Consider the following 14,440-nt stretch of genomic DNA (forward strand, 5'->3'; position numbering starts at 1 on the left):
TTCCTGACTGTTCGTGGTCTGTTCCTGACTGTTCGTGGTCTGTTCCTGACTGTTTGTGGTCTGTTCCTGACTGTTCGTGGTCTGTAGCAGACTGTTCGTGGTCTGTTCCTGACTGTTCGTGGTCTGTTCCTGACTGTCCGTGGTCTGTAGCAGACTGTTCGTGGTCTGTTCCTGACTGTTCGTGGTCTGTTCCTGACTGTTCGTGGTCTGTTCCTGACTGTTCGTGGTCTGTAGCAGACTGTTCGTGGTCTGTTCCTGACTGTTCGTGGTCTGTTCCTGAATGTTCGTGGTCTGTTCCTGACTGTTTGTGGTCTGTTCCTGACTGTTCGTGGTCTGTAGCAGACTGTTCGTGGTCTGTTCCTGACTGTTCGTGGTCTGTTCCTGACTGTCCGTGGTCTGTAGCAGACTGTTCGTGGTCTGTTCCTGACTGTTCGTGGTCTGTTCCTGACTGTTCGTGGTCTGTTCCTGACTGTTCACTGTCTGTTCCTGACTGTTCGTGGTCTGTTCCTGAATGTTCGTGGTCTGTTCCTGACTGTTCGTGGTCTGTTCATGACTGTTCGTGGTCTGTTCCTGACTGTTTGTGGTCTGTTCCTGACTGTTCGTGGTCTGTAGCAGACTGTTCGTGGTCTGTTCCTGACTGTTCGTGGTCTGTAGCAGACTGTTCGTGGTCTGTTCCTGACTGTTCGCTGTCTGTTCCTGACTGTTCGTGGTCTGTTCCTGACTGTTCGTGGTCTGTTCCTGACTGTTCGTGGTCTGTTCCTGACTGTTCGTGGTCTGTAGCAGACTGTTCGTGGTCTGTTCCAGACTGTTCGTGGTCTGTTCCTGACTGTTCGTGGTCTGTAGCAGACTGTTCGTGGTCTGTTCCTGACTGTTCGTGGTCTGTAGCAGACTGTTCGTGGTCTGTTCCTGACTGTTCGTGGTCTGTTCCTGACTGTTCGCTGTCTGTTCCTGACTGTTCGCTGTCTGTTCCTGACTGTTCGCTGTCTGTTCCTGACTGTTCGTGGTCTGTTCCTGACTGTTCGCTGTCTGTTCCTGACTGTTCGCTGTCTGTTCCTGACTGTTCGTGGTCTGTTCCTGACTGTTCGCTGTCTGTTCCTGACTGTTCGCTGTCTGTTCCTGACTGTTCGTGGTCTGTTCCTGACTGTTCGTGGTCTGTTCCTGACTGTTCGTGGTCTGTTCCTGACTGTTCGTGGTCTGTTCCTGACTGTTCGTGGTCTGTTCCTGACTGTTTGTGGTCTGTTCCTGACTGTTCGTGGTCTGTTCCTGACTGTTCGTGGTCTGTAGCAGACTGTTCGTGGTCTGTTCCAGACTGTTCGTGGTCTGTTCCTGACTGTTCGTGGTCTGTAGCAGACTGTTCGTGGTCTGTTCCTGACTGTTCGTGGTCTGTTCCTGACTGTCCGTGGTCTGTAGCAGACTGTTCGTGGTCTGTTCCTGACTGTTCGTGGTCTGTAGCAGACTGTTCGTGGTCTGTTCCTGACTGTTCGCTGTCTGTTCCTGACTGTTCGTGGTCTGTTCCTGACTGTTCGTGGTCTGTTCCTGACTGTTCGTGGTCTGTTCCTGACTGTTCGTGGTCTGTAGCAGACTGTTCGTGGTCTGTTCCTGACTGTTCGTGGTCTGTTCCTGACTGTTCGTGGTCTGTAGCAGACTGTTCGTGGTCTGTTCCTGACTGTTCGTGGTCTGTAGCAGACTGTTCGTGGTCTGTTCCTGACTGTTCGTGGTCTGTTCCTGACTGTTCGTGGTCTGTAGCAGACTGTTCGTGGTCTGTTCCAGACTGTTCGTGGTCTGTTCCTGACTGTTCGTGGTCTGTAGCAGACTGTTCGTGGTCTGTTCCTGACTGTTCGTGGTCTGTTCCTGACTGTCCGTGGTCTGTAGCAGACTGTTCGTGGTCTGTTCCTGACTGTTCGTGGTCTGTAGCAGACTGTTCGTGGTCTGTTCCTGACTGTTCGCTGTCTGTTCCTGACTGTTCGTGGTCTGTTCCTGACTGTTCGTGGTCTGTTCCTGACTGTTCGTGGTCTGTTCCTGACTGTTCGTGGTCTGTAGCAGACTGTTCGTGGTCTGTTCCTGACTGTTCGTGGTCTGTTCCTGACTGTTCGTGGTCTGTAGCAGACTGTTCGTGGTCTGTTCCTGACTGTTCGTGGTCTGTAGCAGACTGTTCGTGGTCTGTTCCTGACTGTTCGTGGTCTGTTCCTGACTGTTCGCTGTCTGTTCCTGACTGTTCGCTGTCTGTTCCTGACTGTTCGCTGTCTGTTCCTGACTGTTCGTGGTCTGTTCCTGACTGTTCGCTGTCTGTTCCTGACTGTTCGCTGTCTGTTCCTGACTGTTCGTGGTCTGTTCCTGACTGTTCGCTGTCTGTTCCTGACTGTTCGCTGTCTGTTCCTGACTGTTCGTGGTCTGTTCCTGACTGTTCGTGGTTTGTTCCTGACTGTTCGTGGTCTGTAGCAGACTGTTCGTGGTCTGTTCCAGACTGTTCGTGGTCTGTAGCAGACTGTTCGTTGTCTGTTCCTGACTGTTCGTGGTCTGTTCCTGACTGTTCGTGGTCTGTAGCAGACTGTTCGTGGTCTGTAGCAGACTGTTCGTGGTCTGTTCCTGACTGTTCGTGGTCTGTTCCTGACTGTTCGTGGTCTGTTCCTGACTGTTCGTGGTCTGTTCCTGACTGTTCGTGGTCTGTTCCTGACTGTTTGTGGTCTGTTCCTGACTGTTCGTGGTCTGTTCCTGACTGTTCGTGGTCTGTAGCAGACTGTTCGTGGTCTGTTCCAGACTGTTCGTGGTCTGTTCCTGACTGTTCGTGGTCTGTAGCAGACTGTTCGTGGTCTGTTCCTGACTGTTCGTGGTCTGTTCCTGACTGTCCGTGGTCTGTAGCAGACTGTTCGTGGTCTGTTCCTGACTGTTCGTGGTCTGTTGCAGACTGTTCGTGGTCTGTTCCTGACTGTTCGCTGTCTGTTCCTGACTGTTCGTGGTCTGTTCCTGACTGTTCGTGGTCTGTTCCTGACTGTTCGTGGTCTGTTCCTGACTGTTCGTGGTCTGTTCCTGACTGTTCGTGGTCTGTAGCAGACTGTTCGTGGTCTGTTCCAGACTGTTCGTGGTCTGTTCCTGACTGTTCGTGGTCTGTTCCTGACTGTTCGTGGTCTGTAGCAGACTGTTCGTGGTCTGTTCCTGACTGTTCGTGGTCTGTAGCAGACTGTTCGTGGTCTGTTCCTGACTGTTCGTGGTCTGTTCCTGACTGTTCGCTGTCTGTTCCTGACTGTTCGCTGTCTGTTCCTGACTGTTCGCTGTCTGTTCCTGACTGTTCGTGGTCTGTTCCTGACTGTTCGCTGTCTGTTCCTGACTGTTCGCTGTCTGTTCCTGACTGTTCGTGGTCTGTTCCTGACTGTTCGCTGTCTGTTCCTGACTGTTCGCTGTCTGTTCCTGACTGTTCGTGGTCTGTTCCTGACTGTTCGTGGTTTGTTCCTGACTGTTCGTGGTCTGTAGCAGACTGTTCGTGGTCTGTTCCAGACTGTTCGTGGTCTGTAGCAGACTGTTCGTTGTCTGTTCCTGACTGTTCGTGGTCTGTTCCTGACTGTCCGTGGTCTGTAGCAGACTGTTCGTGGTCTGTTCCTGACTGTTCGTGGTCTGTAGCAGACTGTTCGTGGTCTGTAGCAGACTGTTCGTGGTCTGTTCCTGACTGTTCGTGGTCTGTTCCTGACTGTTCGTGGTCTGTTCCTGACTGTTCGTGGTCTGTTCCTGACTGTTCGTGGTCTGTTCCTGACTGTTTGTGGTCTGTTCCTGACTGTTCGTGGTCTGTAGCAGACTGTTCGTGGTCTGTTCCTGACTGTTCGTGGTCTGTTCCTGACTGTCCGTGGTCTGTAGCAGACTGTTCGTGGTCTGTTCCTGACTGTCCGTGGTCTGTTACTGACTGTCCGTGGTCTGTAGCAGACTGTTCGTGGTCTGTTCCTGACTGTTCGTGGTCTGTAGCAGACTGTTCGTGGTCTGTAGCAGACTGTTCGTGGTCTGTTCCAGACTGTTCGTGGTCTGTTCCTGACTGTCCGTGGTCTGTTCCTGACTGTTCGTGGTCTGTTCCTGACTGTTCGTGGTCTGTTCCTGACTGTTCGTGTTCTGTTCCTGACTGTTCGTGGTCTGTTCCTGACTGTTCGTGGTCTGTATCAGACTGTTCGTGGTCTGTTCCTGGCTGTTCGTGGTCTGTAGTAGACTGTTCGTGGTGTGTAGCAGACTGTTCGTGGTCTGTTCCTGACTGTTCGTGGTCTGTTCCTGACTGTTTGTGGTCTGTTCCTGACTGTCCGTGGTCTGTAGCAGACTGTTCGTGGTCTGTTCCTGACTGTCCGTGGTCTGTAGCAGACTGTTCGTGGTCTGTTCCTGACTGTCCGTGGTCTGTTCCTGACTGTTCTCTGTCTGTTCCTGACTGTTTGTGGTCTGTTCCTGACTGTTCGTGGTCTCTTCCTGGCTGTTCGTGGTCTGTAGTAGACTGTTCCTGGTGTGTAGCAGACTGTTCGTGGTCTGTTCCTGACTGTTCGTGGTCTGTTCCTGACTGTTCGTGGTCTGTTCCTGACTGTTCGTGGTCTGTTCCTGACTGTTCGCTGTCTGTTCCTGACTGTTCGCTGTCTGTTCCTGACTGTTCGCTGTCTGTTCCTGACTGTTCGCTGTCTGTTCCTGACTGTTCTCTGTCTGTTCCTGACTGTTCTCTGTCTGTTCCTGACTGTTCGTGGTCTGTTCCTGACTGTTCGTGGTCTGTTCCTGACTGTTCGTGGTCTGTTCCTGACTGTTCGCGGTCTGTTCCTGACTGTTCGTGGTCTGTTCCTGACTGTTCGTGGTCTGTTCCTGACTGTTCGCTGTCTGTTCCTGACTGTTCGCTGTCTGTTCCTGACTGTTCTCTGTCTGTTCCTGACTGTTCTCTGTCTGTTCCTGACTGTCCGTGGTCTGTAGCAGACTGTTCGTGGTCTGTTCCTGACTGTTCGTGGTCTGTAGCAGACTGTTCGCTGTCTGTTCCTGACTGTTCGTGGTCTGTTCCTGACTGTTCGTGGTCTGTTCCTGACTGTTCGCTGTCTGTACTGTAAATTGCAGAGCAAAGCAGTCAGTACCCACCAATCTACCTTTTGTTTTGTATGTTTGAATGCTTTTGTAAATGTAATGATTTGTGGATTCGAATAAAGTATCAAATATATTTAAAAGTGTGTGTGTGTGTGTGGGTGCGTGTGTGTGTGTGTGTGTTTGCGTGCGTGTGTGTGTGTGTGTGTGTGTGTGTGTGTGTGTGTGTGTGTGTGTGTGTGTGTGTGTGTGTGTGTGTGTGTGTGTGTTTACGTGCGTGCGTGTGTGTGTGTGTGTGTGTGTTAGGGACGGGCGGCTGAAGGCTGGTGATGAGCTCTTGATGATCAACGGTCAGTCTCTGGTTGGTCTGTCTCATTCAGAGGCCGTGGCCGTCCTCCGCTCCTCCACTGGACTGGTACAACTGGTGGTCGCTAGCAGGGTGAGTAGGACACACAGCTATCAGTGAGTAGGACACACACAGCTATCAGTGTGTAGGACACACAGCTATCAGTGAGTAGGACACACACAGCTATCAGTGAGTAGGACACACACAGCTATCAGTGAGTAGGACACACACAGCTATCAGTGAGTAGGACACACACAGCTATCAGTGAGTAGGACACACACAGCTATCAGTGAGTAGGACACACACAGCTATCAGTGAGTAGGACACACACAGCTATCAGTGAGTTGGACACACACAGCTATCAGTGAGTAGGATACACAGCTATCAGTGAGTAGGACACACAGCTATCAGTGAGTAGGACACACACAGCTATCAGTGAGTAGGACACACAGCTATCAGTGAGTAGGACACACACAGCTATCAGTGAGTAGGACACACACAGCTATCAGTGAGTAGGACACACACAGCTATTAGTGAGTAGGACACACACAGCTATCAGTGAGTAGGACACACACAGCTATCAGTGAGTAGGACACACACAGCTATCAGTGAGTAGGACACACACAGCTATCAGTGAGTAGGACACACACAGCTATCAGTGAGTTGGACACACACAGCTATCAGTGAGTAGGACACACACAGCTATCAGTGAGTAGGACACACAGCTATCAGTGAGTAGGACACACACAGCTATCAGTGAGTAGGACACACACAGCTATCAGTGAGTAGGACACACACAGCTATCAGTGAGTAGGACACACACAGCTATGTCTTACTCTACTCAGTGAGTAGGACACACACAGCTATCAGTGAGTTGGACACACACAGCTATCAGTGAGTAGGACACACAGCTATCAGTGAGTAGGACACACACAGCTATCAGTGAGTAGGACACACACAGCTATCAGTGAGTAGGACACACACAGCTATCAGTGAGTAGGACACACACAGCTATCAGTGAGTTGGACACACACAGCTATCAGTGAGTAGGACACACACAGCCACCAGTGAGTAGGACACACACAGCTATCAGTGAGAAGGACACACACAGCTATCACTGAGTAGGACACACACAGCTATCAGTGAGTTGGACACACACAGCTATCAGTGAGTAGGACACACACAGCCATCAGTGAGTAGGACACACACAGCTATCAGTGAGTAGGACACACACAGCTATCAGTGAGTAGGACACACACAGCTATCAGTGAGTAGGACACACACAGCTATCAGTGAGTAGGACACACACAGCTATCAGTGAGTAGGACACACACAGCTATCAGTGAGTAGGACACACACAGCTATCAGTGAGTAGGACACACACAGCTATTAGTGAGTAGGACACACACAGCTATCAGTGAGTAGGACACACACAGCTATCAGTGAGTAGGACACACACAGCTATCAGTGAGTAGGACACACACAGCTATCAGTGAGTAGGACACACACAGCTATCAGTGAGTTGGACACACACAGCTATCAGTGAGTAGGACACACACAGCTATCAGTGAGTAGGACACACAGCTATCAGTGAGTAGGACACACACAGCTATCAGTGAGTAGGACACACACAGCTATCAGTGAGTAGGACACACACAGCTATCAGTGAGTAGGACACACACAGCTATGTCTTACTCTACTCAGTGAGTAGGACACACACAGCTATCAGTGAGTTGGACACACACAGCTATCAGTGAGTAGGACACACAGCTATCAGTGAGTAGGACACACACAGCTATCAGTGAGTAGGACACACACAGCTATCAGTGAGTAGGACACACACAGCTATCAGTGAGTAGGACACACACAGCTATCAGTGAGTTGGACACACACAGCTATCAGTGAGTAGGACACACACAGCCACCAGTGAGTAGGACACACACAGCTATCAGTGAGAAGGACACACACAGCTATCACTGAGTAGGACACACACAGCTATCAGTGAGTTGGACACACACAGCTATCAGTGAGTAGGACACACACAGCCATCAGTGAGTAGGACACACACAGCTATCAGTGAGTAGGACACACACAGCTATCAGTGAGTAGGACACACACAGCTATCAGTGAGTAGGACACACACAGCTATCAGTGAGTAGGACACACACAGCTATCAGTGAGTAGGACACACACAGCTATGTCTTACTCTACTCAGTGAGTAGGACACACACAGCTATCAGTGAGTTGGACACACACAGCTATCAGTGAGTAGGACACACACAGCTATCAGTGAGTTGGACACACACAGCTATCAGTGAGTAGGACACACACAGCTATCAGTGAGTAGGACACACACAGCTATCAGTGAGTAGGACACACACAGCTATCAGTGAGTAGGACACACACAGCTATCAGTGAGTAGGACACACACAGCTATCAATGAGTAGGACACACACAGCTATCAGTGAGTAGGACACACACAGCTATCAGTGAGTTGGACACACACAGCTATGTCTTACTATACTCAGTGAGTTGGACACACACAGCTATGTCTTACTAAACTCAGTGAGTTGGACACACACAGCTATGTCTTACTATACGTGGTGAGTTGGACACACACAGCTATGTCTTACTATACTCAGTGAGTATGACACACACAGCTATATCTTACTATACTCAGTGAGTATGACACCATCACAGCTATGTCTTACTATACTTGGTGAGTTGGACACACACAGCTATCAGTGAGTAGGACACACACAGCTATGTCTTACTATACTCAGTGAGTTGGACACACACAGCTATCAGTGAGTAGGACACACACAGCTATGTCTTACTATACTCAGTGAGTAGGACACACACAGCTATATCTTACTATACTCAGTGAGTTGGACACACACAGCTATGTCTTACTATACTCAGTGAGTTGGACACACACAGCTATATCTTACTATACTCAGTGAGTAGGACACACACAGCTATATCTTACTATACTCAGTGAGTAGGACACACACAGCTATGTCTTACTATACTCAGTGAGTAGGACACACACATCTATGTCTTACTATACTCAGTGAGTAGGACACACACAGCTATCAGTGAGTAGGACACACACAGCTATGTCTTACTATACTCAGTGAGTTAGACACACACAGCTATATCTTACTATACTTGGTTAGTTGGACACACACAGCTATCAGTGAGTAGGACACACACAGCTATGTCTTACTATACTCAGTGAGTTGGACACACACAGCTATGTCTTACTATACTTGGTGAGTTGGACACACACAGCTATGTCTTACTATACTGGGTGAGTTGGACACACACAGCTATCAGTGAGTAGGACACACACAGCTATCAGTGAGTTGGACACATACAGCTATCAGTGAGTTGGACACACACACAGCTATATCTTACTATACTCAGTGAGTTGGACACACACAGCTATATCTTACTATACTCAGTGAGTTGGACACACACAGCTATCAGTGAGTAGGACACACACAGCTATGTCTTACTATACTCAGTGAGTTGGACACATACAGCTATCAGTGAGTTGGACACACACACAGCTATATCTTACTATACTTGGTGAGTTGGACACACACAGCTATGTCTTACTATACTTGGTGAGTTGGACACACACAGCTATGTCTTACTATACTGGGTGAGTTGGACACACACCGCTATCAGTGAGTAGGACACACACAGCTATCAGTGAGTTGGACACACACACAGCTATCAGTGAGTAGGACACACACAGCTATGTCTTACTATACTTGGTGAGTTGGACACACACAGCTATGTCTTACTATACTTGGTGAGTTGGACACACACAGCTATGTCTTACTATACTCAGTGAGTTGGACACACACAGCTATGTCTTACTATACTCAGTGAGTTGGACACACACAGCTATGTCTTACTATACTTGGTGAGTTGGACACACACAGCTATGTCTTACTATACTCAGTGAGTTGGACACACACAGCTATCAGTGAGTAGGACACACACAGCTATCAGTGAGTAGGACACACACAGCTATCAGTGAGTTGGACACATACAGCTATCAGTGAGTTGGACACACACACAGCTATATCTTACTATACTCAGTGAGTTGGACACACACAGCTATATCTTACTATACTCAGTGAGTTGGACACACACAGCTATATCTTACTATACTCAGTGAGTTGGACACACACAGCTATCAGTGAGTAGGACACACACAGCTATGTCTTACTATACTCAGTGAGTTGGACACATACAGCTATCAGTGAGTTGGACACACACACAGCTATATCTTACTATACTCAGTGAGTTGGACACACACAGCTATGTCTTACTATACTTGGTGAGTTGGACACACACAGCTATGTCTTACTATACTGGGTGAGTTGGACACACACCGCTATCAGTGAGTAGGACACACACAGCTATCAGTGAGTTGGACACACACACAGCTATCAGTGAGTAGGACACACACAGCTATGTCTTACTATACTTGGTGAGTTGGACACACACAGCTATGTCTTACTATACTCAGTGAGTTGGACACACACAGCTATGTCTTACTATACTCAGTGAGTTGGACACACACAGCTATGTCTTACTATACTTGGTGAGTTGGACACACACAGCTATGTCTTACTATACTCAGTGAGTTGGACACACACAGCTATCAGTGAGTAGGACACACACAGCTATCAGTGAGTTGGACACACACACAGCTATGTCTTACTATACTTGGTGAGTTGGACACACACAGCTATGTCTTACTATACTTGGTGAGTTGGACACACACAGCTATGTCTTACTATACTCAGTGAGTAGGACACACACAGCTATATCTTACTATACTCAGTGAGTAGGACACACACAGCTATGTCTTACTATACTCAGTGAGTAGGACACACACAGCTATATCTTACTATACTCAGTGAGTTGGACACACACAGCTATATCTTACTATACTCAGTGAGTTGGACACACACAGCTATGTCTTACTATACTCAGTGAGTAGGACACACACAGCTATATCTTACTATACTCAGTGAGTTGGACACACACAGCTATATCTTACTATACTTGGTGAGTTGGACACACACAGCTATCAGTGAGTTGGACACACACAGCTATCAGTGAGTAGGACACACACAGCTATCAGTGAGTAGGACACACACAGCTATGTCTTACTATACTCAGTGAGTTGGACACACACAGCTATCAGTGAGTTGGACACACACAGCTATCAGTGAGTAGGACACACACAGCTATCAGTGAGTAGGACACACACAGCTATCAGTGAGTAGGACACACACAGCTATGTCTTACTATACTCGTGAGGACTTATACAGGGGACCACCAGTCCTATTTTTCAGAACCCTAAACCTAACTCTAACCATAAACATAACCCTAAACCTAATGCATAACCCTAAACCTAAACCTAATTTTAACAGTAAACCTAAACCTAATGCCTAAACCTAAACCTAACCCATAAACCTAAAATGGCCAGCAAAATGTCCTCATTTCTCTGAATGTTAGTCTGTTTACTGTTCTTTTGAGTACTTCTGGTACTCACAAGTATAGTAAAACTTGTAGACAAACACACACACACACACACACACACACACACACACCATTCTCCATCCACACGTCCTCTCACGCCTCTCCACTGTCCTCTGGTTCTTCCAGGAGGAGTCCGAGGTGGATTTCCACCGTTACCCATCTACCAGCCTGCCAGACCTGGTCAGTACTTCCTCCTCCTCTCCTTCTCCTAGCAACAACATGGAACCTCGTCACGGCCTGAACTCCAGCAGCCTCTCTCTACCCACTACGGTATGTGTGTCTGGGGAGGAGTGTTGTCTGTTTTGTTAGCCCTGCTGTCCAAACGCCAACTGAAGCCGACAGACCAATGGGACAGCCGTCGGATGTGTGCGAGGGCGTGCTCTGTTTGGGTCGGAGCATAGGGTGTACTGGGTGTGTGTACTGGGTGTGTACTGGGTGTGTGTACTGGGTGTGTACTGGGTTTGTGTACTGGGTGTGTACTGGGTGTGTACTGGGTATGTACTGGGTGTGTGTACTGGGTGTGTACTGGGTGTTTACTGGGTGGGTGTACTGGGTGGGTGTACTGGGTGGGTGTACTGGGTGTTTGTACTGGGTGTGTACTGGGTGTGTGTACTGGGTGGGTGTACTGGGTGTCTATACTGGGTGTGTGTACTGGGTGTGTGTACTGGGTGTGTACTGGGTGAGTGTACTGGGTGGGTGTACTGGGTGGGTGTACTGGGTGGGTGTACTGGGTGTGTACTGGGTGGGTGTACTGGGTGTGTACTGGGTGGGTGTACTGGGTATGTACTTGGTGTGTGTACTGCAGCTGTACATAGTCTATTGGTAAATAGCCCATCCATTTTTACCTACCTCATCCCCATACTGTTTTTATTTATTTACTTTTCTGCTCTTTTGCACACCAATATCTCTACCTGTACATAACCATCTGATCATTTATCACTCCAGTGTTAATCTACAAAATTGTAATTATTCGCCTACCTCCTCATGCCTTTTGCACACATTGTATATAGACTGCCCATTTTTTTCTACTGTGTTATTGACTTGTTAATTGTTTACTCCATGTGTAACTCTGTGTTGTCTGTTCACACTGCTATGCTTTATCTTGGCCAGGTCGCAGTTGCAAATGAGAACCTGTTCTCAACTAGCCTACCTGGTTAAATAAAGGTGTTCTCAACTAGCCTACCTGGTTAAATAAAGGTGTTCTCAACTAGCCTACCTGGTTAAATAAAGGTGTTCTCAACTAGCCTACCTGGTTAAATAAAGGTGTTCTCAACTAGCCTACCTGGTTAAATAAAGGTGTTCTCAACTAGCCTACCTGGTTAAATAAAGGTGTTCTCAACTGGCCTACCTGGTTAAATAAAGGTGTTCTCAACTAGCCTACCTGGTTAAATAAAGGTGTTCTCAACTAGCCTACCTGGTTAAATAAAGGTGTTCTCAACTAGCCTACCTGGTTAAATAAAGGTGTTCTCAACTAGCCTACCTGGTTAAATAAAGGTGTTCTCAACTAGCCTACCTGGTTAACTAAAGGTGTTCTCAACTAGCCTACCTGGTTAAATAAAGGTGTTCTCAACTAGCCTACCTGTTTAAATAAAGGTGTTCTCAACTGGCCTACCTGGTTAAATAAAGGTGAAATAAAAATAAAATAGTGTGAGCAGTCTGAGAATGACTGAATGCTTCAAAATAAGACATCAAGCTGAATTCAAGCTGATTCTATTTTATTTTTGGTGTGTGGATCGTTGACCTCTAATGCAGATATATAGTGGGAGGACTAAATGACAATTCTGGATCATTTTTGAAGAACATCAATACATCTTTTAATCCAATCTACCTTGAGAACATTTGGGGAATAATCAATAAATGTGTAATTCTAGTCAGAATCAGAGTAAGACCATATAGATAATGTGGTGTCTGGGTGTCTCAAACACAGACTGTCTTAGCAGACTTCTCATGCAGACCTTGGATATGGGGCCTCTGGGAGATGGTGGAAAGGAAAGGACGTACTTCCCAGGGCCCCCCTATCTTGAGGGAGGATGGGGAGTGTTTTTCGTGGCCTTCCCTAATCTCTCTCAGCTGGGTAGCAGGACGGGGGTGTGCGTTGGATACCTAATGTTGTGTGTGTATGTATGTGCGTAAGAAGCCAAGTATAAAATAAATGGTTTTGTACAACTAAGTAGAGCTCTCGTAAATAAACGTTGCTGACTATTGTAGACTGGCCTCTGTCACGGTGCCAGGACTGGCTGGTACCCCAACACGCACTCAAATGGTGACATGTTGGTAGAGGAGTGGCTTAGTGAGTTCTGGGCTATTTCTGACTATTGTAGACTGGCCTCTGTCACGGTGCCAGGACTGGCTGGTACCCCAACACGCACTCAAATGGTGACATGTTGGTAGAGGAGTGGCTTAGTGAGTTCTGGGCTATTTCTGACTATTGTAGACTGGCCTCTGTCACGGTGCCAGGACTGGCTGGTACCCCAACACGCACTCAAATGGTGACATGTTGGTAGAGGAGTGGCTTAGTGAGTTCTGGGCTATTTCTGACTATTGTAGACTGGCCTCTGTCACGGTGCCAGGACTGGCTGGTACCCCAACACGCACTCAAATGGTGACATGTTGGTAGAGGAGTGGCTTAGTGAGTTCTGGGCTATTTCCGACTATTGTAGACTGGCCTCTGTCTGTTTCATTTCAACAAGAACCTTACAAATTCTTGGTAACAGACCGAGTAGTTTAATTGAAGGTCAGTTTATGAACATTGAGAACATAATTCTCTTAACAACTTTGGAGTGTGAAATGTTGACCTCTTATGACAGATATATAGTGGGAGGACTATGTGAAATGTTGACCTCTTATGACAGATATATAGTGGGAGGACTATGTGAAATGTTGACCTCTTATGACAGATATATAGTGGGAGGACTATGTGAAATGTTGACCTCTTATGACAGATATATAGTGGGAGGACTATGTGAAATGTTGACCTCTTATGACAGATATATAGTGGGAGGACTATGTGAAATGTTGACCTCTTATGACAGATATACAGTGGGAGGACTATGTGAAATGTTGACCTCTTATGACAGATATATTGTGGGAGGACTATGTGAAATGTTGACCTCTTATGACAGATATACAGTGGGAGGACTATGTGAAATGTTGACCTCTTATGACAGATATATTGTGGGAGGACTATGTGAAATGTTGACCTCTTATGACAGATATATAGTGGGAGGACTATGTGAAATGTTGACCTCTTATGACAGATATATAGTGGGAGGACTATGTGAAATGTTGACCTCTTATGACAGATATATAGTGGGAGGACTATGTGAAATGTTGACCTCTATGCCAGATATATAGTGGGAGGACTATGTGAAATGTTGACCTCTTATGACAGATATATAGTGGGAGGACTATGTGAAATGTTGACCTCTTATGACAGATATATAGTGGGAGGACTATGTGAAATGTTGACCTCTTATGACAGATATATAGTGGGAGGACTATGTG

At 47.4% G+C, this 14,440-nt stretch overlaps 1 protein-coding gene across 2 annotated transcripts in view; it reads left to right on the forward strand.

Annotated features, from left to right (window-relative positions):
* Window positions 1-14,440, forward strand: part of pdzd2 (PDZ domain containing 2) — a 185,262-nt gene that overhangs the window by 79,135 nt on the left and 91,687 nt on the right. For both annotated transcript variants that reach the window (XM_065011331.1, XM_065011332.1), the window contains exons 4-5: window positions 5,326-5,458; window positions 11,063-11,206. In XM_065011331.1, coding sequence (XP_064867403.1) covers window positions 5,326-5,458; window positions 11,063-11,206 — 277 coding nt within the window. The remainder of the gene's footprint in view (window positions 1-5,325; window positions 5,459-11,062; window positions 11,207-14,440) is intronic.

The sequence above is a fragment of the Oncorhynchus nerka genome, linkage group LG27 (assembly GCF_034236695.1).
Source record: "Oncorhynchus nerka isolate Pitt River linkage group LG27, Oner_Uvic_2.0, whole genome shotgun sequence".
Lineage (NCBI taxonomy): Eukaryota > Metazoa > Chordata > Actinopteri > Salmoniformes > Salmonidae > Oncorhynchus > Oncorhynchus nerka.